We start from the raw sequence: 26,445 nt of genomic DNA on the forward strand, positions 1-26,445 counted from the left end.
CCAATATATTTAATAATTTATCTTTATCATTTCGTTCAAAAATTGTATCCGGCTACAAACTCCAACATTAATAACTCTTTTTTTTTCAAACTAAATCATGTGGAAATATCCTAACATATTTACATAAAATCTATGTATAAAAAACTTATGTTTTTTTTTTGGTTTCATTTCAATACATTTTTTTTTAAACACAACCAATTTACGTTAATATTTCTGTTCCATTTTAAACATGATTATTTTGATTCGTCGTATATACTAATTAGGTTATTGATTAACTTCTTGTTCTTCTTAATTAATTTTTTTGAATTTTTTTTTTATAATTTGTTGTTTAACTTTGATGAATGTCTATGTCGCTGTATGCTGAAAACCAAGGAAAATGCTCAAAATCAACAGAAAACATGTTGTCAAACTAAGAAATTGGTGTGATAGTATATTAGGAAATTCAGCGAATTTTTTTTTACACTTATAATTGGGATTTTTTTTTCTCGATATGGGATGCTAAACGAAAACACATTGAACGCGTATCATTTACTATACAATGTTCACACACTGAAAACGAGTTGTTACGGTTAAACTTGTCTAGCTTTATTATATCTAACATAGATAAATTGCAATGCGTATGTACCTTTTTGGTTTTCATTTGATTAACCCTGTAATATTTTGGAAACAGAAAACACAATTACTAGTCGTTTATCTAACGTTTTTTTTTTGCAAATGAAATTTGGTGAATTTTTTGTTTTTCTTTTATCACCATCCGAAACCATGTGTTTATCATGGCATTGTTCATTGTTTAATTTGATCTTTGGCTTATAATTATAATTGGCCAATAATAGTATGTTTTTATGTTTTTTTTTTTTAAATCTTTTTCTCGTATTTTATTTGTTTCATTTCTTTCATAAATATTTTTTTTTTGGTTTGGGTAAATTTTTTAAATGAATTTGCAAAGCGAGGAACTTGAATTTGCTTGAAGAGGTGATAGCATCTGCTGTAATATCGTCTATTTATTTCACATAAATATTAATAAAATGAGACGATGAATCCAGAAGACGAACCACGTTCAAGCGCTCTCCTTTTTTGTTTATAACTATTTTATTATGTGGGAAATATCATTTAATTTCCTCGCTCTGTAAAATTGTAAAAAAATTAACAAAAATTTTGACACGTGATTCGATTAATAATTTTCAGTGTTTTTTTGTTTCATTAAAAGTTCAAAGGAAACCATCATAATACTTAATGAGTTTTTTTTTTCTTCTTTTTTTTCTAAATGTAATTTTATGTTCTGTACACGCGTTTTTTCAGTAGATTGAATATGGCATTAAAAAAGTTTGGACAAATAAAAAGGGAACACTCATACATCAATACGCTTACTATATTAGTTTTTTACGTGGATTTCAATTAAAATCTTACAAAAAATTATGAAAGCATCATTCTGAATTGTCGGGTAAAAAAGTCTTTACCAAGAGTTAAACAATAACCAATGTTGTCTTTTTTCATCTTTTCTCAGCTGCTTTGTTGTAAATTGCATGTGTTTCTAATTTGCAAGCATGAGACTCCGATAATAATGTATATGTGTATATTTAATTTTATTCATTTATTTTGCCGATATAGTTTAATGTGTAGCTGAATGTTTCGACATTTATTTTCGCAATAAGTTTCGCTATTGATTAAGTATCGTAGTTTTGAAAAAATGGTGTGTAAATTTTTATGTTCGAAAATCGCAATTGCTGTGGATCTTTGTGTGTCTGTGTAAACGATATCTGCGGTACGATACTACGTATTTACAAATAGTATGGAGTCCAACTCCACTTGACGTCTGGTACAAAAAGATGATGTTGGAAAGTTGAGAGAAAATTATTCTCTGCATGGTTTAATTGTCTTTATCTCGTTTGTAAGATTTGAACTTGATTCATTCGTGTGCAATAGTAATCGTTTTTTTTTACACTGAAAGCACTTGTTAAGTTAAATGGGCTGACCACCGCATTGAGAAACATTTCAAGGACACATTTATCAGGACTTGGCTCTATTTTTCTGGTTGAATATCATTTTTCTTTTATGAAAACTCAATAAAAATTAATGCTCAATAATCTACATTCTAAAAGATAGCTTAAAGTACTTGTATGTAATCGTTTTTGTTTTTATATTGAAGATGCCCTCATTTTATTAATAGTGATTTAATCATAACAATTTCATTTTTATTTTTTTACAATAAAAAGAACTTATTTCGAAAGATGAACAATGTATGTTTGTTTTTCAATCTACTAACCAAAAATATATGGTGCGTGTGAAAAGTTAATGATTAGCTTCAAATGCAAAATATTATTATTATTCTTTGGTCATGAAAATGTTAAAAATGTTGCAATGTCAAATCAATTTTTGAGTGACATAACAATGTTGTTTCGATGGACAGCGTTTTGGATGATTGTAGAAACGTGAATTAAACTGTTATGGTTCGAATTTAATGTGAAATGTAATAATATGCCAATTGACTGTAAAAGGTTAAGTTTGTTGTGTTTTATGATCATTTCACTCCTTTCAATCAATGATTTATTTGTATATTCGTGTGTTATTCATGCAACAAAGATTAAGTTTGAGCCGAACGCGAGCGATTTAGTTGTGTCTATCCATAAATGTGTTCCTTCTGGCTTGAAAAAAGCCAAACGATTTTCTCAATTTGGTGTCTATCAAATAGATTTCTCTCGTTTTAAATTCGTCGTTTTTCTTTCACTTGCCATCCATAATCATGTTTAATGAATTTTGTCACAATAATTTGTTCATCAAATAATTCACTACATTAAATTAGATTATTCTATTGTTGTCTTAATTCGTCTTGGTATGATGCTAATTTCAGTTGGTTTTTCTTTTGTGTGACTCGTATCTAAGGAAGAAACTTAATTTTCTTCTTCGTCTCTGAAAAGGTACGTACTCCAATAGACCAAATTGAACAGGGCGAATACAAGTGGAAACGTTATTCGTGATATAACGTCGATTCTTTTCGATCTAGAACATTGTCTATTATCAGTTTTTGTATTTTTTTTTTCGGGCAGATTCAGGAGGGAAACATTTTGATTTGCGTGAATGTAATATGGAGAGTGGAAGTGGTGTTTGTGTTTGTATGTGGATATGTAATTTTGTGTATTTGTGTGTGTGTGTGTGTGTTATATGTGTGGAAATCGAAAAAAAAGAAAGAATTTTGATTAGCTCTTTTGTGTTAGCGATATTTAGTTAGTTTCACAACATCAAGGCACGCAATTCATTTTCCAATCAAATTACAATTTTTTTTTATTTGGTTTCTCTTTGACAATTTGTTATATTGTCCAAAAAATACATAATTTTAACTAATCTGTTCATTCATAGGTCAAATACGATTTCAAACATTTCGCAATAGAGTTATTTATCGCGCATAAGTCAAGTGTAAAAATGTGCATTCATCGATAACTGGTCGTTCATTCTTTTTTTAATAATTATTGCGAAGGATAATTTATATAAATATATGTGACGCATCACAAGGATTGATCATTTTATGAGAAGAGATTGAATATAGTTATGAAATCAAGGAGGGGAAAAGCGCAACTATGCAAGTATTGTGTGAGGGTGTTAAACACATGAATGTTTAATAAATGCGCAATTCTTAATGGTGATTATCGAAAAGAAAATGTTTTTTTTTTAAATTTTGGACTAATTGGATCATCGAGTTATCTAGCACTTACTTATTTTTATTTTTTAAAAAATCAATCCTTATCGAAAGGAGGATGTAATGCATGTAATCTAGATGTTTTTCATTGCATCCACTTAACGATTTTTCGATGGAATTCTATGGAATGATTGCATATTTGTGTTTCTTCGTAGTAAGCATATGCACCTCACAGCTAACTACGTTGTGTTTTTTTTATATTCGTTCGAGAATAATCGAGATAGAGTAAATTCCTTTGTTTATAATGATGCACATTTTTACACTTTGCACATCAATTTGTTTTTACTTTGGAATAGATATTCAACAAACAACCAACAAAAAATAGGTACGTATTCAATTAAATTTGCATTCATTTGAATTAAATTCGAGTTTTCATCGAGGGTTATTTCAAATCGTATACGCAAAACGAACGCACAAATAAGATTCAATCCAATATAATGTTCAATCGCAAACAAATTTTACAATATCGATATGAAACTAGCTCAAAGCCAAGCCACAAGAGCTCTGGAAAAGAAACTAGTTCTTACATAAGATACGACACGACCGATTGACTATCTCATTAGAATTCAAATCAATCTCACATAGTCAATAGATCGCATCGATGTGAATAAAAACAAAATCAAATGAACGAAAGATACAAAACGAATGCTTAAACGAAAAATAGGCTTTCAATAAAGGAACGAAAAGAAGAAGGAAACGTGTCAATTACTAAATATAAAAAGAAATAGTTAATCCAGGTCTGAATCAATGTTTACTCAAAATTCGTGTAAAATTGTATATATTTATTGAGAGAGAGAGAGAGAGAGAGAGAGATGCAAATATGAGCATGAACGATTTCAAATATTAAAAGTAAATAGCATATAATATACAGAAATATATAGACAGAAAATATGTAGTGTGGAGGAAAAAATGCAAACAAAACCAATGAAATGCGTTTTTCATTCAATAGAGTGTTGTTGTTGTTTTTTTTTTTTTTAATTTGGAAATTACCTTGTTGGAAATTTCGATAGCCATGTTCGGCAACAGTTTGGCCTTTTTTGTGGTGCCATGTGCACCTCACATTGACGCAATTTTTCTAAGGCCAAAGGATCGCCCGGATGCCGTACCAACGGTTTCTAATAATAACACATTTTTCGTGGAAATATTAATTAACTGATTCGCCGAAATATATTTGAAATGCGTATTAATATGAAATTACCATGGCAAATGTTGCATTGCTATCGGTATCTAACAAATCAGAAGCAGCATCCATGCTAGCCTGTTCCATATCGCGTCTTTTTTTCTTTATGCTTTCACGATGCATATCTGCAGCACGATCTTGTGCAAAAAAGCAATACAATTTAGTTTAAATTCTTTAGAGATAATGGGGACAATAAATACCAGAGCGAGAAGCATAGTTGACCAAAGCGAATTCGAGCAGTGCGCCAAATACGAAAGTCAGACACACGCCTGTCCAAACATCAATGGCCTTTGTGTAAGAGACGGGTGGCAACGATGCATTTATACCCGATGTCTGTGTGGCCATTGTCAGGAGTGTAGTTACACCTGAAATAAAGCATTCGATTGATTTATTAAATTGTTTCAAAAATATTCATACTAAGAATTCATACTAACCCAATGAAACACGGGCAGGAACAGCTCCCTAGTTGAAAAATAACACATAACATTTTGCATGAATAAAATTTTAGAAAAATTAATCGAAATAAGAACTTACTTGATCAAGCCAAAATGACACCTAAACACCGAAAGAATGGGATACAATTGACAATATTAGCTTTTAAATGAGGCAAAAAAAGGATGTTATTTGTACATACCCATGATACGATAACCAACATGCAGCATGGAATGTAGATTTGAATCAAGTAGTATGAGAATTCACGTTTGAACAAGAGATCTACCTTCAAGCAACTGTATTCGCCTAGAAAATTCGAAAATGTTGTCTCATATAAAACAAGAATCTTTAAAATCTATAAGAATATGTACCCGTATTGGTTTTGCTGTTACAGTAATCTGTTAAGAATTTTTCTAATGTAAATCGTGGTAGGTGTAAGTTTTTCACCACTTGTACCGGATCGCCTTCTTTCCACAAAAACACCAAGTCAGCTGTGGTCCACCCATCTGAAGGTTAAATCGCAATTTAAATGTTAACTTTTAAAATGATTACGAAACAGAAATGGTTGACTTCACTTACAGCTGGCCATTCTAAGTGAACACACTTGTCGATCGAGTGGATACAATTTCAAATTCATTGGACATGCCAATGTTAACGATATTCGTATACTATATAGTACAGAACCATTTGGGAAGATTCGAATATAAACATTTGGCATAATGATATTATGGAAATGTCCTTCTTTTTCGTTTGAGAAGAACAAATCAGGCATCCAAACACGATTAGCTTCGGTCAATGTTAAATATTTCAAACGACCTGAAACCCAATTTATAACATTTAACATCATTCGAATTTCGAAAATTATACTATAACTATTTGATGTTACCTGCAAAATCATCGAACTTAAGCCGTTCATCTAACCATTGCTCACGGAATGTTAATTGCACGCTGTATTCCTATTGTGGATGAACGCATTCATCGCATTATTTTTAATAAAAATTAAGAGCATTAGCGTAATCCATTCCAACGAACTTTGTAATAATTAAAATGTGTTTTTTTTAAATCTTGTGATCGTGTTAATGCATCACATGCCAAAACAAATTACGTATCTAGCGAACAATACTCAATATTCGCAACAAAAATCAATTTACTGCCATCGTTTGTGCGATGGAATTGGATGGTTTTATTCCCATTAACTTATTGACATGTTGCATGTATCACCACAATCACAGTATTAAACCGCAAAATATATATTGTTTTTCCTATTCTATATATTGTATATGTGTGTTTACTGTTTATATGCTTTCTATTAAAATCAGTATTTTTTTTTTGTAAAATCTGAACGCTTTCCATAAACAAATTTAGAATTAAATAACTGTACATCGTAACATAAATAAAATTTTAATGAAAAATATAACATATTCATTTCGAAATTGTATCGGGAACTGTTATTTAGCAAAATTTTGAAGCGGCTGTAGCCGGCCCAACAAAAAAAAACAGAAGCCTTTTTCATTGAAGTGTTGCAAATATTTTATGTACAAAAATTCCTACAATGAATTGCATTTAATAAAATGAACTCACAAACTAAAGGAAATTTTATGAACTGAATTTAGCAATTTTTCCGATAGGTGGGAGATTTCAATATTTTCCATGCAAAACTAAACAATAGACGTCATCAGCATACATCGCAAGCAAAACATTAACAAAAGCATTCCAAAAACATGCCAGAATCACATGCAGATAATTTCGATACTAATACACAGTCGCCGAATGATTTTCATCGAACATCGACTCTGAGAGAGCGAATTTCAGGCACCAACGGGCTTCAGGTAAAAACATATCCAATGAAAATCGCTACAATACACATCATGCATTGATAACGCATAAATTATTTATTTAAAGGTTTGATCTAAATATCAAAATCTAGGAACGGTTTGCTATCATTTCATCAAGAGGATGAAATCGTTGGGAATTTTAAAAATTTTCAATGAATCATAATCTATTTTTGGTCGATGGTCAAAAAATTCCACCACCCTTCGACAGAACTTTTGCTTTCGATCTATATAGTACTTTTCATTTGATTTGGTTTTGGTCAATTGCTGAAAATTCGGATCATTTTCGAATTCGGCATCCAATTGGGTTTTAAAAACAAATTTTATCAAATTGGAAAACGAAATAGAAAAACATCGGATTGATTAATTAAAAAAAATGTGTTGAGCGATCTTTTTGTTTCTCATTTTTCACTATTTTCGGTTCTCGTGGGACAACAATAAAAGCATACATTTCACTATTTTTCATATAGCGTTTATTTGTGTGTTGGTGTGTTTGTGTTCTCGTGCTTTGTCTCTTTTACCTTTTCGATGCAGTAGCACGCATGAATTACGTTTATTTATAAAGAAAATTGAAAAAGTTTTACTGAGACTGAAAAGTATACTTAAAATGTGGTGTAAATGTTATAATAAAATGATGACACATAAAAGGAGAAAACGATTGACGATAGTTACACCAAAATAAGTTCAATATTTTACTTTATATTGACACACAGCGGGCAATTTAATCTAAAATGGAAATAATTCTTCTTTTTTTTTGCTCACAAATTTGCCGAATCGAATCTATGTTTAAAAGAAACAATGAAAATGATTTAAGTTTAAGGTGCTAATATGAATGAATGTGACGTATATGAAATTACAATTTAACTTATTATTATTATTTATTTGTTTTACGAGAAAAAATACAACTATGCATCAGTGAATGACTGTATATTTTTGCGTTCCATTTATCTTTTAAATAGCTTGACATCTCCAATTTATGTCTTGATTTTATGACTGATTTAACAACGAATTTTTGGTTCCACATAAAAGACACCAAATTCATACGATTGACATTGGTTATTTGATAAAAATAAAAATGGTAAGAAATCCCAGTGAAAAGCGATAAGAATATTGTTGTTAAATTTGTGTTTAACTTTGCGAATCTGGTATTTCGAAAAAACTGCAAACCATATACAGAACAAAAGACATATCGAGAAGTTATTTACATGAGGTTGAATTTTGGATATATCGGTTGATCACGCCAAACTTATGGACGGACTGAAAAGAAAATGTACATATAAAAAATCGGAGGCCAACATAAAAATACACAAAAAATATGGACTTATGAAGTAATGCAAGAGGAAGCAGCACACAAAAACATACACGCACGATATAGAAATGATGAAAGATATAAATTAAAATGAATGTAATTTTTCAATTAATTTTCGAAAAAAAATATTGACAATCACACGCTCGTGTTAAAATGAAATCTGGATCTAAGAATAAAATATGAGCTCAGTTGAAAGTAGAAAAACATTGATATTTTCAGAAAAACTGAAGTGTTTAAAAAAAACTCACACTTGTGCTTTCGATAAATGTGTCATGAAAAGAAAGCAGAATTGGAGTGTGTTTGTGAAGTATTAAGCTTTTCGGAAGAAAAAAAAATGTGAACGCAAAGTCGACATTTTTTTTCATGTCGATCTCTTTAAAAGTCAATCAAATGTGAAAATGTTCTAAAAATATCACGAACATGTGAAGATAAATAAAATGTTTGACAGTGGAAAAAAGCGAAAAGAAAATGTGAAAAAAAACCGATGGCAAACTTATATAAAAGAAAAAGGTGCTATAAAAAAAGTTGAACAAACTTGAGTGAGGAAAATCACGTAAATAAACAAAGGTGAAGAATAAAAATAAAATCACGTTCATTGCGATGAAGATAGAAAATTATGTGAGACAGTGAAAGAAAGAAACACCAAGTTCGGGATTTAGCTGGAATCTGTTTTCCTGTTCGAATCAGTGCTTTCTCGTTATATAGACAATTTTTTTTTATATTTTCACGCATCTTGGTTACAAAATTGGACATTGAACGGTTAAATCAGCGTTTATAATTTGCCGTACCTGTTATATACGGGCAAATGCCACTCACCATTTTATAATCGTCGATTTTCGAAATGGAACGAACTAATAGATTGACAAAAACTCGGGTTGCGCTATCCACTAATCACATAAAAAATATTCAAAGGAATATGGATTTTTTTTTTTTTTTTTTTTCGAATAAATTTTGAGCCAAAGTTTTGTTCGGAATGGTGGATTTTTCAAGCATTTCAGAGTTGGAATGAACCGTGGGAAAAAAGGAAGAGAAAAGAATAATAAAAAGATGAAATATGAGAATGAATTAACAACAATTTGTTTTAAAGTGAAGTTAATGGATCGAAACAAAAATAAATTGTGCATATTATGTTGATGTTGATTTAAAACAATCGACATATAATTAATACCACATAAACATCACTCATCTGAAAAATAAATGTTACATACAAAAATTATTCTCAAAATAAAATTTAAACGTCCGTTGGCGCTTCTCAATTAAAATGAAATATCTATAAATCAAAGGGCACTTCTTATCTTTCACCAAATGCCCGTTTCAAATTCATATAGTTTCTCTGTTTTTTTTTTAATTTCAAACCCAATGCACCACACAAAGTCATAGAATTATTATACGTTATTCGAGAACATTTTTAAATAAACGAAAATGAGAGATCTACGGCAACGACTTTACTGACATTCGAAAACATATATGACTCCTATATTAACGAAATAGTTATTTGTTTACGAAATTATCAAAAATTATTCATATGTTCAATAAATTCGAGTCCTAATGAATGAATGAACGAACGAATGAATAATTAATACAAATATCAAATGGAAAATCATGGTGTTGTTAAAATGAAAATCAATGCTACAAGTTATTTAACCGGTGCGAGACAACTGTTACAGAAGCGAATAGAAAAAATACAGAGAAAAAGATACATACAGTGACACAAAGACAGAGAGAAGAAGTAGATGGACAGCGAGACAGAGAAATACAACAAAGAAATGCATCGTTCATCGGAAGTGGAATAATGCATTGCTTCCATTTGTTCAACATCCGTGGAGACGCGGAAAATCAAATAGGAAATGATATAAACCCTTTTTTATTCTTATAGTTAAATATAAAAGTAAAATGGCAAAAACCCAGAATACAAAAACAGATTGTCTATCAAACAATATTTCAAAAGATCCGTTTTCTGTAATAATCTCGTACTTTTTGTGTTCATAACTTATAAATTTCTTAGACATGAAATTTCTGAACGAATAAACAAATAAAACTCAATAAAAATTCTAAGAAAATGCCGAAGCGTATGATAATGAAGAATCAATTAAAAACCTCAAAAACATATTTTTAAAACATTCAATTCAGAAATTAACAGAAGATATAAATAGTCATTTAACTTTAATGTTTGGTTTGAGGCTGTCAAATCATCCAAATAAATTTGATGTCTTGCAAAAATTTGGACGATTTTTTTTAGAATTTTTCGTTTTTCTCACTATTTCTCTTATAAGAGGGTAATGGAGATGAAAATGATGAACATTCAGATACAATCACTATACAATAAATGGTCCATCGGAGTACTTTCAGTTTTACGTTAAAAAATATGACAATTTACGGCACTAGCACCAAATTCAGTACAACTGATAACTGATGAATATTACCAATAATAAAATAATGAACTGTGATCTCCGATAGAGCCATTGGCTAGTATTTAATTCTTAAGTGATTTCGCAACAAAATATACTCTAAATTCAAAAAAAAATAAAAAGCATGTTATGAGATGAATTACAAAAGTTTGAGCAACCAAAAGCTTAAAAAATATATAAATCGAAAAATTATTCGGAGCTTATCGAACGTTTTGATTTTTTTAGGTATGCAAAAATACAAAGGCTTTTATTGCGAGGAAAACGTTTACATTACAGATATCAGATTGTAAGAACGAAATTCGTTAAGTTCACGCACTGATTTTCTTCTACACTTCAATAAAGCACAAGTGGACACAACGATTACTTCCAAACACAAAAAAAAATAACGTCATTGCAAACCTAGTCAAAAATCGCAAAAACCAATTCTAAATGAAAAAGAAAACAAAAACGATTGGGAGTTTCGAGTACTGAAGTATAGAAACCATACATACAAAAGACAATTTCTAATTACTTTTTTACTTCGTAGGAAATAACCAAATCCAAACAATCTACGTTCATTTAAATCTTCTGTTTTTTTTTTTTAATTTGCAGTTATCTTTTCGTTTTTTAAGTTCCTTTTACGTACATTAAAAAAAAACACAAAATCAAATTTGATCTAGAAAATAAAAAATCCCGTAAAAAGTGAAAAAATATAAATTTAAAAAACTGTTTTCAAATTGAATCTTTGGTGTTCGAAACAAAATATGAATTCAATCCCGTTAATAACCCTTTCGACTGGATGTGTGATCTGATATCATACACCTACATTCTTCTACTGAAATGTAAAATTGATGTGTATCCTAAAAATAATGTGTGTATTCTCCTGTCATAAAACCGTGTAATTGTTTTGTTTCATGTTTTCCTTTAATTTATATAGGTTTTTTGCGGCTATTATTTTTTACTTTTTTTCGACGGAGACAAGTCACAGATACATTTACACTGTGGCTGTGAGAGCAAATGTCGCACACTTACCATGGTAACATCGTCAATTTTCGATATACTTCTAACAAAAATGTTGACACGAACCACAGCCGGCCCATCTATTGTTTTATTGATTTTATTTTTGTGTTCGTATTCATTCATTCATTTGCGATTTTATTGTGTTTTGTCGAAGCACGTGTACAACAAAAAAAAAATTCGCGTTGAATTCACAAAACAAGTAGAAGCCAATTCATCAAATCAGGGTTTGGGCAGTCGTTGTTACATTTACATATTTTTGTACAGTTTATTTTTTGTTTTTGTTTTGTCAAAACGATTTCACAAATGCCAGAAATAAGACAGAAAGACAAAAAGGGAGAGAGAAAATTGAAATGTTTGCTTTTATTGTTTTCTTGTTCAAATAAAAAGAATGATTTTTTTCATTTTTTGTTAAGAAAAGAAAAATACCAAAATTAAAATAGAAGAATTTTTCTGATTTTTTGATCGTTGTTTTCTGATTTTTGCGTTTTCATTCTCCTGATGCTGTTTTTTTTTCTTCTTCCGATGACTTTTATATATACTTTATATACACACTAAATGTAACTGGGTTTGACACGGTTGATGGAAATGGTATTTATTGGGATTTAAAATTAATAAATAAACCAAATGTGAAAAACGACTTGTAATCCAATAACTAAAGGGAATATTGTGTGAAAGTCAAGCTGTTTATTGGCCACAAAGTTTATTGTGTTAACAAAGTAGCAGTTTCAGAATGTTTATGTCAATCACGTTGATGTCATAAATCAACATTGTTTACTTTTTCGTTTGTTTGCAATCTTTATTACCACTAAAAGCATAAGTCTGTCAATTTAATGAAGTGAGCTTACGTTGCATCTGGATAAAATCCGAAAATTAAATTTTTTAATACTTTCAATATACAGCTATTTGGGTAATGTTGATATATTCACAGAAGCAGCTACATCATAGCCAGGTCTTCAGTTTGAAATGTACACTTTAAAATTCATACCATAAGAACCGTCCTTCATGTACATGAATTGTAAATGCTGTTTTGGATATTTTAGATTGCCAATTACTACCATGTATTAGCCACATGTTGGTGCTTTGCATAACAACAATCACATCGAGCGGTACAACAGCCGTTTGGTAACTTTCTTTCCATAGGTGTTGCTATGTGAATGAAATTCAGCAACAACATTTATTTTTAGATACTGTTACAAAATGTTAAATTCAAGTAAAGCCAATAATATTTTCTGCATTACCGCTACAGGATGATTAGAATCCATTTGAAAATAAGTTTAATCAATATTCAAATGAAATTGGATATTCTTTAAATAGCTTGATCATCAATTACTCTGTGACAGATTGGTAATTTTCTATAAAATCCATGTGGTTTGGAATTGTTATTTTGGTGAAGCATAAAGGTACATTTGTACTCTGATATCCGCTTTAAATCTTAATCCCAAGGATTTATCCGTGAACCAACAGAAATTAAATGAAAAATTCCATCCGATGACATTTTGCGACATGAACACGGTTTGATGTGACATAAACAAATGCGAACGTGTTGTTTATATTGTGTATGCATTAAAGTTTATGTAATGTTTGAAAACATTTTCATTCTTTGGCAAATCTTGACGATTAGAAGAAAAAGGCTTTTGGCACGAAACATTCAGGCCATGAAATTAAGCTCAGGCACTAAGTACCAAACACTAATCGATACGAAATTTGCATAAAGAACAACAATTTTACTAGTAGCTACGTGATTTGATAATTAATTTATTCCTGTTTCGACTACATCTGTTTTGGGTTGTTTTTGCCACAGGTAAAACTAAGATAGAGATAGATAAACATAAGATTCTATTTTTAGATTTATAGCGAGACACTTTCGAAAGTTTGTCCAGTAAATACATAAATATGTTCGATTCAAAGCTCACGAAGTTTTAAACATTCTTGCATATTCTGTATGCAGTTAACTATTATACGTTATAACTAGTAAAGACATCGGTTCTGTTTCTCAAACTTTTGTTAATTGGTAACATCAGTTTGTGGGAAGAAAAATGTTGCTTTCTACCAATCACACGCATAATTATTTATATGTTACTGAATGAAACCGAACTGACTGACTTAATTAAAAGAATATTTTCATTTAATTAAAGTGTGATGGCATTGCTGACGAGAATTGTGTGCGTCCATTACCAACGCAAATGAAATGTTATTCGCTCAGTTAAATTTTTCACCGTGATGAAATTTGTGCGAAGCAGACGTGATCTCGTTTGGGAATGCTTGTAACGAGCCTGTAGATACATAGTTTGTATTAATATGTAACGTATTATGCATGGTTTTAATTTAATGTGCTTTTTGTGTAAAGCCCATCTCGTTTGCGTATGTTACCTCGTTAATATTCAGGTGGAAGAGAAGACAAGCAAACAATAATTAATTTACTAAATGATGTGCAAAATACATCTGTATATCTTTAAATCTTGAATCAATCGCATTTTAATGTCACACGGTAATTTCATAGAGAGCATAAATTTAGCAAGGATGCCAGTGTATCGAATACTGTTTGCCAAATAGTATTGAATCAAGTTAAGTAAAATGCTACACATGGCGACACCGAATGATACAGCTTGAAATGGAACAATAATCTAGATCAGCCTGATACGTTTTCTTATTCTGTTTTGTATTGTGTGTGCATTTCAAATATTACTACGTGACGCAGCATAAATTTAGCGAGAAAATAAACGAAAAACAGCAAACTGATAGAATCGTTGTGATATGACAATATCGAGTGTATTTGCACGCTATTCTACGCTTCCCAAGAAGCGACAATATAGTTTACTGTGTATACACGATTGGAATCAGTAACACACATGTAATCTATGAGCTGCTCAAAATTAAAAATTTCGCGAAAGAATGAATGAGTTTTGACGATTTAAACGTGCTCGATCTTTCCATTGGTTCGATGAAATTCTTTGTCATTTTGAGAGGGTGGCAACGGTTGAGTGGTAAGCTTAAATTCACGACATATGTACGCAATGATAATATTTATCGAATTCAATTTACAGAATTTTTATATTTCGTACGCTACATTTTGGGTGTTGCCTTCCAGTGAATACCGCTTTTCACATGACGGCACAATAAAAAGATGCCAAGAAAAGGCTTGGATGAAAATTAAAGCGCATTCAATATATGCAAAAATAGTATAGTCAATTGTCATTGCATTTAATATCATTTGAATATCCATTCTGAGTTCTTATTTTCATATGAATTGCGCTCTGTTCGCACAAAAGATCAAAAATATTGTAAATCCTCATTTGAATATAATAATCCATTTACCGTCATCGCATCCAGTATGAATGATAAAAAATAAATTTACATTGTTATATGTGCTATAAATAGCAACTAAAATTAGTAATATTAATTTGATATGAAGATATGGAACCGCTCAATGAATGAATGTGAAAATTCGGCACGACTTTTATCTGCAATAAATTTAGCACGATTTTCATTTTATAGCTTCGAATACCAGATGTTGCTTGTTTCATCAATTGGAAAAGGCAACCGCATAGCAAAAATGAAGAGTTTTTATTCTAATTGCAAAAATAGAGCAAATGTTATGTCAGTTTTTTTTTCAAAGTTACATGATATTTTTGCTCGTTCGACAAGTATTATCAGTTTACGCTTCGATTTTCTTGAAAAAAGTCGGTATTTTTCCACAACTCAATGGATATGCATGTAATTGTAAATAGAAATATTATGGTATGCTTTGTGTGATGTTTGTATTGAACGATGGATACACGAACGTATGTCGTTTTTCCATTTTAAAATGGGAAAATGTATTGGCCTATATTGGTTTTATGACTGTTGGGGTTGTCAGGCATTCGACTGAGAGCATTGCAGAAATTGGATGACATTGTGACGAAACCAGTGACGTCATTGCCAATTCATCAATTTCCCTTGACATATTGTTTTCACCAATAAATTCATTTCGAGACATTTTGATGGGTCTCTGATTTACGACAAAATTCGATTCACTTTGATTGCAACCCATTGATGACAAAAGCGAACTTATGACATTAAATTATTACCTGACTCCAAATTGAAACAGAACTAAACACTGTTAACGAAACTAATTATCTGGTAAATTAGTGTTTGACAAAATTCTATTTACCCAACTTGAAATTTCATTACGATTAATTTTTTTTCAACTAATAAAGGTCATAATTCAATGAAAATGGTCGCTTTAATGGCGCATATGACCATACAAAACGCATCGAAAGTCGATGAAGCGGAAAGAGTTTTTCAAAGCAACACTAAAGGCCATGATTGCAATATTTTGTCAACAACCAAAGCCAGACACACAACGGTTGAGCCACACCAAAAGCAAATATGACAGGAAACGGATATTAATCAAAATGCCAACAAAACGGCATCATAAATTTTTCATTCAGTCAATAAAATGACCACTTTTTCATGGGGGCTTGTGAGTGTGTTTGTGTCAGCGTCGAAATGTATGTACTCTGTGAACCAGTAACGTTTGCAGCGATGTCACATGTATTTTGGCTCTAATTTCATCTTTTAATTAATGTGCTCGATGGCATTTAAATTTCGAGAAAAAATTGTATGAACTCTGAAATTCAGCTCTAGTTTTAAGACTGTTTTTCAAGAGTTTTCTTTTACGTAAATTGACGTTCGTTCAAATGACGAATTATACTGAAATATCTCATTGTTGCGTTGCAATTTAATCTTTTTGTTTTGGAAACTCGACTTTAAAAACAATACATAAAAATGTTTACAATTATGCTACAGTGCTCTCATCTATAGTTTTATGAATTCGTTCATACCAAACAATTTTTCTGGAATCATTTGGAACTCGAACGAAAATTTAATAACAACAGAAAATAATTAAGGCCACTTTACAATTCACCACTTCATTTCCGGTGAAAAATAAGCGAATTCAAACTAATATGTTTCGCATAAAAACAGAGCTTGTTTAATTTTTGTTCGTTAGCATTTACTGACATTTATCATTTAATTGCATTTAATGTCCGTGCAGTCGTAATTAAATAATAACTTTGAATCAATTTTGCAAAATGTCATGTTTCACGCATATACATGTTACGTTGGTAACTGGGTATATTTTCATAGCTTTCGGCAATTGTGATGACAAACAATAAAAAAAGTCAGGTGCTTTGATTCACGGTTATTTTTCGAATAGAATTTGATATGAAAACTTCTTGAAAGTAAAGGTTTCGGTTTTCAGTGGAGTTGACAGAAAAAAAAGAATTCAAAATCAAATGGATGAAGGAGTAAAGGTCACGGTTTTACAGAAAAAAAATAACAAAAAAAGTTCGGCAAAATCAAATGCTATTCTCTATAATCTATTTCAAAAGTAGGCGTAAAAGTTTCATGTATACCATTTTTTTGTGATTTTTGAACACAGCATACGATGATAGATTTTTTATTATATGTGTGTATATGTTAGCATCTAATTGCAAACATTAACGCATATTTAGCCGGCCCACTTACCATCTTAATATCGCTAATTGTTGCAATACTTCTAACAAACAAATTTATTCGAACAATGGCCGGACCTAAATAATTGCGTAACCCAAGGTAAAATCAATTTGTATTTAACACGATTCAAGGAAAGAGAATATATAGTAGATCCTTTAGAGAGGAGCACAAATATCTTGCCCACTATTCAGATCAACAAGATTAACGTTTTTTATAGTTTTCGTTGGGAGAAATGATTCAATATGGGGGATGTATTGAAATTAAATAAGAATTTAACAGCATTTTAAATAAGTTAACACTCCCCCATCAGCCAATCAGAATCAATTTAGACATTTTGTTTTACAAATATCCGGTCCAATTGCCCACGTAATTTTGAATAATTGTGTTTTTGAATTGCTTACATTTTGATAAATTCGCTGTATATTCATTTTTTGACTTTCGACGTAAATAAAAAGCGAAAATCAAGTAAAATAAAATTGAATGTTGTGGAATACGCCAACTTACCGGTTCCATTAATCCCCGATGGGCGAATACGTGCATCATATTTTCCTTGTCCTAAAATTTGATCCAACACCTTTTTCTCTTTCTCTCGGAAATTTATTTTTGCATTGTTCGCTCTGAAAACAGATTTACAATGGAATATAAGAAAATAATGGCGACGAAAAAAAAGAAACACGCAATACAAACAAAAAATGCAACTCATAAAAGAGACATTGAAACAATCAAACTGGATTTTACTTACAGCGATGCACTGCATAAGCATGCCAGTAGGAAAAGCCACAGGCAGTGTAGTGTTCTCGTTTTCGACTTGGACATCTTCATTCAATGATGCTGTGCTGCCTTTCAGTTGTGACACACTAAGGAATTGCGTTTGCAACTGAAAGAAGGTGAATTCTCTTGAAGATTTAATCGATCCGTCTTGGATTGTGAGCTAGTGCACAGTCAACAATCCTTAAAAAATCTTTTGCTATAGCGTTAATTCAAACTGATCTGAAAAATCTGTAAAAAAGTCAAACTGATAACCAATTTTTTCTTAACGATTTTATCACTTATGTCATTGAACCATTCTTCAGTCTCATTCTTGTAAAGCAACTGAACTCTTTTCTGTGTTTTTATAGAATTGATACGGATTAATTTCATTATTTGCGAAAATAATGGAGTGTTTTCGAATTTTTGAAAAGATTTTCTCTTGTTTGATGTACTGTTTTTTGTTGAGCGTGCATGTGTGTGTGTGTGGATATAAAACATCGTATCGGCGTCACGGAAATTCAGTGAAAAACTTTTTTCAATAAAACTTGAAAGTCATAAAATTCACATAAACTCTATTCTACAATGTTCGAAACAGAAATACTTCAGTCTGTAACTCTTGGGAATATTTGCTATTAGTTGGAAGGGGTTTATTCCTTTATGTCTCACGAGAAGCAAGAAAAATAACACTCAAGTTAGGAAGTTTCTTTTTTCATTGCTAAATACAATAAAAGAATACCAAAATTTGGTTTTTCAAATTCGCTTCAGTTATTAACTAAGTTAATAGAAATTGTAGGGAAAAAGCAATTTCTTCAGTAAAATTATTGAAACATTTTTTTTTCTATCAAAAACCATCACATTCAATTAAGTTCCACTTTTTGAATCACACATTTTCAATTTTCATACAAAATGGGGGCCGTGTTCGCATCGTATTTGCTACATTATTCGTGAAAATTCAAGTGAAAAGAAATAACAAAAGTACTTTTAAAACAGTAAATGTCATTAAAACGTTATTGCTATATCGACACCAAATTAAGAAAAGAACCTCACTTAATTCAAATCCGTCGAAATATTGGCACAGATGATGGCAATTGTGTAGACGACGACATCTTTCCCAAACGAAGTGTATGTAAAGTTGTTCACCCAATGAAAACACACGCGAAACGGTGGATTGTGCAAATGATAATGGACCTTTCGTTTTATTTTAGCTCGGATATATCAGTTCAAGTTGTTGTTCAAGTGCTTTGTACACGTATTCAAATACACATACACACATAAAAACACATCTACAAATACATACGCGAATGAACGCAAGAGCGGATAATCAGTGCATGTGTGTTGTGTTGTCTGTAACGTGGAAAAAGCTTCGGCTATCGCTCTTTCTCTCAGCTAGTTGACGCGCGTGCTCTTAAATCTCGTCCAATATTGAACCGAAAGCTTCTCTTTTCACAGCATCCACAGACACAGCCGTTTTGTACACCGATTTACCATGGAAAAATGAACGAAATGTCGAACAAACTTTTTTTTTCACTTCATTCGTCTTATCTAAATCGAAATTTTTCTTCTCGTATACGATGAAAATTTCTCCCTTTTTTCAATAACTAAACCCGTTTTTACATAATGCAGTAACTTAACATTTTGCTACGTTTTTTTTTATTGCGCAAATCTAATTAAATGAAATATTTTGCTGGTTTGTTCACAAATGTATCACCGTCTGGTCATTGTGATAGTCAATTTCGACGTTTTTTTCAACATCACAAATACACAAACAACTTCAGCTTTGCCATTTAATTTTTTTTTCAACTTTGATGGTGCTTTTCGACGAGTTTTGCTGATTTTGATTGATTCCAACGACAATATCGATTCGATGGTGTGATTAAAATAACCCTTTTTTTCAGTATTTTCTTACTGTAGAGATTTTTCATACACTAACAAAATAAAAATCAATCAACGTGAATGGTGGTTGCGAGTTATTCAAATAGCAACCGTCTTTCAGCGGAGACTACACCTGACTACCATTGACGACGAAGATGATTCGGGTGCTAGAGTACCGCAACCAACATGGAAAATTGGAAATCATCCCGCTGTGATACGAAAACACACCGCACGACTGTTATTCTTCTCCATCTTCACCATCCAGTCTCCGATGAATGCTTTACGCGATTGCCATTTTCCTCTTTCACCATCTCTGCATCCACACAGTGGGTCGGTGCGGAATTTATGTCGCACTCACTTCACCTCTCTTCACTCGATTGCGATGCGAATGACAACGCAGCTGTTATTATTCTCTTCATTTGAGCACAAACAATAGAACGCATCGATAGCGTATACACATACAATCACGAATATTGGATGTGTGCTTTGAGAATTCTCACTGCTATAAAATGATAATATCGGCTGTCTTGTTATCGTACAAAATATATGATTATGCTGTATTTGGTGTGTGTAACAAGAAGAAAATTCTTCCATTGGAGATTTCATTGGGCCTCTTTTCGTTAGCTACATCGAACTAGTCCGTAGGTCAACCCAATGGAATTGTTATCTTATTACTATTTTCCACGCATAATACAAGACGGTTTGCGTACAACATGACAGAACGATACAGCCGAACACACAACTAATTTTCTTTTTTTTTCCCACAGTAAAATAAAACTTCTTTACATCTGATTCAAAATTTGAGATAGAAAAATATACATAGAAAGAACGAAGAAAACACTTAAAAAGAGGCAAACGAAAACAAACAGAAACCGAATGCTTTCTATTTTAGAAAAAGGACACCGTTGGGTCTGCATTGAATTGGAATATAATGGTTTGTAGATTGGATTTTTTTTGTGGGGAGGGGGGGCATAACAACTAAATGAAAGTCAACTAAAAAACGAATTTTTTTATGATATTTATAATAATATTTTATTTATAAATGTTTGTGGTCAATATAAAGTCAACAAAAGTACCAATCTAGAAAGTGCCGAATTAATACCGGTGCGTTGTTATTTTGATTGAAGTAACCAAAATTCATCAAACCATCAGCAGCACGAAATACATAAATTGGTACGCTCAAAAACAAAGCTATCAGTGTTTTACCATCATTTTGTCCATGTCCATTTTTGACAGATTTTACTGGTGTTTGGTTATTCTAGTGTCCGCTCCTTTTCAGTTTTTCTCTTTTCTTCCACAATGCCAAAGAATGATTTTTCCTTTTATCCGCATTGGTGGTTTTGTTTTCGAGCACGATTCTGCTGCCTTTTCTTTGCGAGAAATGTAGATTGTGTATTTGAGATAAAAATGAACTTCAAAATTATGCAGAAATAAAGTAATGAAAATAATCATTTCCATCGGTGAGTTATGGTATGAAACGAATGACTGCGTTTTGTTCGGCGATGGATATACCAGCCGAAAAAGGGAAATCTTTCTTTTTCTTTCTTATTACGATTATTATTTTTATTAAAACATTTTCCTTTTGTATGTTTTCCGCTTTTCTATTATTATCTATCTACAGTCTGTCGTTTTCCACACAGATTCGTTTGAGATAAAAAAAATGGCATGACAAAGGAAAGGCTGAAAAAAAGAATTACAAACAGAATATGCGAACGAAAATAAGGACATTTAAATGTAAATGAAATTCGCGTAACACTGTGCTCAGCATGAAATTTGGAACGCGCGGAATCAACTTTTTTTTTCTTGACAAATAAAACATCGGAGGACGCAGTCCGTTTTGAGTTGAGTGCCAAACTAAAGTGGATCGAGTGGAGAAAACGAAAATTAATCTGAGACAGACATAATGTAAACATTACAGTAACGTAAACAATCGCATCTGGCGATTATAATGAACAATAGACATGCGTTTGGCCGTTTATTTCAGTTGACACTATTCCATGCAAACAATGAAAATTGTCTTGGTAACACATCGATATACGCGGTATTGAACATCGGGATATTTGTATTTGAACAATAATCGATTGCATCATTAAAATTGATGAACCTCGCACAATTCAAATGTATTGAATTTTATGAGACGATATCGTCACCTTTTTCTTTGCTGTTGTGAATTTCTTTTTGTCAAAATGTTTGTATTGATTAAATTTCGGTTCATTATATCAGTGAGAATGCTTGAAACAAAACAAACGAATCGTCATGTGTGCTTTATTAATTTATCGGCGTCATTTCGTTAAAAATAATAGCCGCATAGATAAAAGTGATTCGCATCAACAGCTTCAGTGGATGACATTTGGCAAAAAAATATGCGCATGTTTGATGAGCTGCGTTCAAGAGTACGAGCACATAACACGAAATGAAGTGGTGCTCATGATGGTTTTGCCGTTCACCTTCTGTTGCGTTGAAGCAATCTCATTTATATATTGGCACCCAGTACCGAACAAATGCTCAAGTAATTCAAACGTTCGTCAAGTAAACACATTGCGCTTGAAACGATAATAAAATAAAAAAAGAAGCGAAGAAAGAGAAGCATTTGTTGAATTGAACTTTTTCTCCGAGTTGCGTTTATGCGCAAAGAAATGTGTGTTTATCATCCATTGAAAAAGCGCCTGGATATATTTCTCACTCTGGCGGCTACAGCCCATGATGAAGAAATTCCAAAGATTTTCCCCAAAGTTTTTATGGTTAAAAAAAGACGTAATGGCAAGGCTTATGCTATTTTCGGATTTGAATAATGATGAACGAATGGTTTTGTATAATGAATTAAGTCAGCAGAGAATGTAATTTGCAATTGTTGGAGTAAAAGTTCAAAAGTTCAATCGAATATGTATACTTTTATCCCCCCATCGCCATGAAATCCACTCTCTAGAGAGACAGTGAGAGAGAGAAAGCGAGGAGAAGGGATCGTTTCAAATGACGTCATCAACATTATTTGCGTGCGGATGCTTACGACACTATCCAAAAGATGTGCAAGTTCCCTCACTAGCCGCCAATTCGTACTCCGTCTGAATTGTTTGATTTCGTTGATTCTAGTGCTTTTCACGCTACGTTGTATAAATAGCAGGTCTTTCACTAAAACATGTCACTATTTTCTTTTCTTTTTTTCCCCTTTTGTTTGAATTGTGAGAATTGCTGCAAGCTAGTGATAGAGTAATTTATACGGAAATTTTATTCGTTTGTTTCGTTTCCATAGCATGTAATCGTCCTAGTAAAAATAGCAACACCAAGACCATTGCCGACGAATATTTGTCGAACTAATCTCACACATCGACGAATTACTATTTAGAAAAACCATTTGTTGGGATGCTTTAAGGGATTTTAAGTAGAAGGCATGAACTAATGGCATACATGAAAATGCAAATACACATCACCAACAATCACGGTGTTTCCATCGTTTATTTGCTATTATCATTTTGGATTTACATATTTTGCCATTGAGTTGTGACACTGCTGTATGGCATAAATATTAATCGGATAGTGTTCGTTGGTTGCATGGCATTCACTGAAATTCATTATAAATGGAAGCTTGAATCTCTGATGATTTTCTATTCTCGCATTTTGATTCGTTCTCGGCGGCGAGGATGGAAAAAAATTTGTACAAATGTCTCTGGTGAGGTGTTTGCATGTAGCAACAGTCGGCCGTTTGACGTCATCATACTATTTCGACACACTGAAAAGTCGACAACAACATTTTAGATGCGAAAGCATCAATGTAAACGTTATATATCGATCGAAATGATTTTTGAAATGGATTCGTGTGTTTTTGATTTATGAGAAATGTAGGGCAACACACAATAACAATGACCGCACCGCACGGTGATTACAAAAAAGGACTGAACTACAAAATGTATACTGTGCACGGTGCAGTTAAATATTTTGCTTATCGACGTCATCAAAACTATTATTACCGTCGAATGAAAGAAATCAGAACGAAAATAGGTGCTCCACATAGACGGAAAACCACAACTTATGTCAAATTGGATGCTGTGAAAATTTATACAATTTCACTTTACCTTAATCGATACGGCCATTCTTCGATGTTATGTTACAAAATATTGATGAAAGGGAAACGCACTGTTTACTCAACGTTGGAAATCATAAATATCAGCATTGCTTTTCTGCTAAATTAAACCCGTTCAAAATATGCAAAATATTGCAATAATGCAAACATGAAAATGTGTTACTGGCAAACACCTGAGATCGCTGACGCACAGGAAATACATATTCACCACAAAATAAACAAATAAAATGCTAGAACGATTTTCGTTGTCTGCCAATAAGCAAAACTTTGCTTGCAGGAATATGTAATGTTTATTTCTTAGCACACATAAACTTATATATTTTGGTTTTGAAACATTCAATTTATTGCTGATCAGAAATCTAATTTTCAATTTATCAGAGCCCGTAAATCACATATTTATATTTAAGAGAAAACGAGCTGAGTAAATTTGAGGTGATTTTACTCACACCTTTCGCAATTCTAGTGTTCATAATAATTTAACATTTAATGTAAATTAAGGAAATCCCCAATTTATGTCGATAATGTATGCAAGGTCATAATTATAAACAAAAAAGTACTGATTGCAGAGCATATACTTATGTTGAATTTATGACAAACTTCCGAAAAACACAAGCTCCTTACAAAGAGTTAGGAGAAAATGGAAATGGTTTAAGTATACCAATGTCAGGGCAATTAATAATATGAAAAAATACATATGCAATCAATTGACGTAAATTTCAGTTGTCTCAACAATGTTAGAAAAACACACAGTTTCAAAGATTGGCAGATAACGGATTTAAATATAAATTATCACTCAAAAACTTGCAAAATTGTGTAACTTATTCCTGTTTACAAACAAAGTCATCGATAAGGCCGTTGTCTGATTAACAGACAATATATTTGGATTTTGTCATCTGGATATTTCAGCCCATCTGGATGACGTTAGGCGATGATACAGAGTGAAAACAATTGAAGTGATTGTTATATTTATGGTAGTATTTTTATACCTATAACAATCACAACTATTGTCTTCACTCCGTATCGCCTAACATCATCCAGATGACAAAATCCAAATATATTGTCTGCTGATTAACATTGACTCATTTTCATTACTGAATGAAAAAGAGTAAAAAATGTTGTAATCGTTTAGATTCTGTTTTTTTTTCGCCATAGATTTACGATTACATTGCTATTTATTCGATCGCAGTAATTTAAAATAATCAGTAATTTTGAGACTGTGCGAGCGCATGGTTGTTCATTCATTCAACAATGTTAAAATTAAATTATTTGTGTATTTTCATTGGCGCGCTATTTATTAGTGAGACAAATCAACAGAATGTACACGATTGTAAATTATTTTGTGATGCCGTATCTGTGATTGATTCCGAAACATGTGCATGTGTAAAAACGGCTGTTAGTGAAATTGAGAGAAAAAAACGTTCGTCAGACGGCGATTCCACATCAGACGTGATAAGAGGTGATGAGTTCACGACACATCGATGTAGTAATGATGAAAAATGGAATGGCAGTGCATGTATTTCGACAATTAGCTTATTATGCCCGGGAGGTTATCAATGGAACGGACGTACTTGCATAATTCAAACACGAGTAGAAACGGCTGCTTTGGTGCCTTCCCCTCCAGACACAAAGTGTAAATATGCAAAAGAGAGAGAAAAAGAAGCGGAACGCTTGCAGATGCCATTAATGGTTATGCCCACATTTTCAACATCACCAATGTGCCCGTTTGGTTTTATTTGGTTGTCTAACAGTGGATGCGTACGAAATCCAAATCCTGTTTGTCCAAGTGGATATTCTTATTATAACAATATTTGCCATTTCAATCAGCAACCATTGAAAGATACAATTGTTGAAACTACAACACAGGAATCATCCACAGGTGATATTTTCAAGCAAAACAGTATTACTGGAAATAAATGGCTTAAAAAACCCATCGTCAGATATGAAAATGTTGAATTACCACATAAAGTGGAAACTGAAAATGGTCATTCACCAACTGACGAGGAAGCAGAGATTTCATATAATAAAAATGGGCAACGGTGTTGCAATATGATGACACCGAAAATATGCCGACAAGTTTCAAACGAATTGGGAGTAAAGTGGCAATGTTATCATCAGAAATATAGACGATGCGGTGATTTTTGTACAAAACCTAGTATTTATTTACGCCCCAAACAAATTTCGTTCAACGAACCGATATTGATAATGCCGCCGCCACCTCCAAGGCTCATGAAATTGATGCAAAACCATGTGTTTCGGGAAACAAATATCGGTATGTAACATTCAGTCGATTGAATTCTAATACTATCGAATATAAAACGATAAAGTTGCCATTTTTACATCGTTTTACATATATACAAACTTGACTCAATTATCTACTACCATATGACACCTTATTAAT

General features: G+C 32.0%; 2 protein-coding genes across 11 annotated transcripts in view; one reads left to right on the forward strand and one right to left on the reverse strand.

The window, feature by feature from the left end:
• Nucleotides 1–700: 700 nt before the first annotated feature.
• On the reverse strand, nt 701–20,092 carry LOC116350924 (glutamate-gated chloride channel). 10 transcript variants are annotated; one of them, XM_031782930.1, is made up of 14 exons: nt 19,145–20,092; nt 18,090–18,346; nt 17,852–17,964; nt 9,261–9,331; nt 6,190–6,259; nt 5,883–6,119; nt 5,675–5,809; nt 5,506–5,609; nt 5,406–5,426; nt 5,306–5,333; nt 5,072–5,236; nt 4,890–4,996; nt 4,682–4,806; nt 701–2,997 (listed from the first exon to the last, which is right to left on the reverse strand). In XM_031782930.1, the coding sequence occupies exons 2-14, from the start codon at nt 18,167–18,169 to the stop codon at nt 2,889–2,891; spliced, it is 1,365 nt and encodes a 454-aa protein (XP_031638790.1). In that variant the 5' UTR covers nt 18,170–18,346; nt 19,145–20,092; the 3' UTR covers nt 701–2,888. The 10 variants fall into 10 exon arrangements, with proteins under 10 accessions (XP_031638790.1, XP_031638785.1, XP_031638782.1 ...); XM_031782925.1 differs by having other exon boundaries at nt 701–3,009; XM_031782922.1 differs by having other exon boundaries at nt 701–3,009; nt 4,890–5,008.
• A 5,173-nt stretch (nt 20,093–25,265) lies between these two features.
• Nucleotides 25,266–26,445, forward strand: part of LOC116350925 — a 1,875-nt gene continuing 695 nt past the window's right edge. Inside the window, exon 1 of the mRNA XM_031782933.1 lies at nt 25,266–26,316. Coding sequence (XP_031638793.1) covers nt 25,296–26,316 — 1,021 coding nt within the window. The 5' untranslated portion in view covers nt 25,266–25,295. The remainder of the gene's footprint in view (nt 26,317–26,445) is intronic.

The sequence above is a fragment of the Contarinia nasturtii genome, unplaced genomic scaffold, assembly GCF_009176525.2.
Source record: "Contarinia nasturtii isolate CC-2019 unplaced genomic scaffold, AAFC_CNas_1.1 Cnas_scaffold_4311, whole genome shotgun sequence".
NCBI lineage: Eukaryota > Metazoa > Arthropoda > Insecta > Diptera > Cecidomyiidae > Contarinia > Contarinia nasturtii.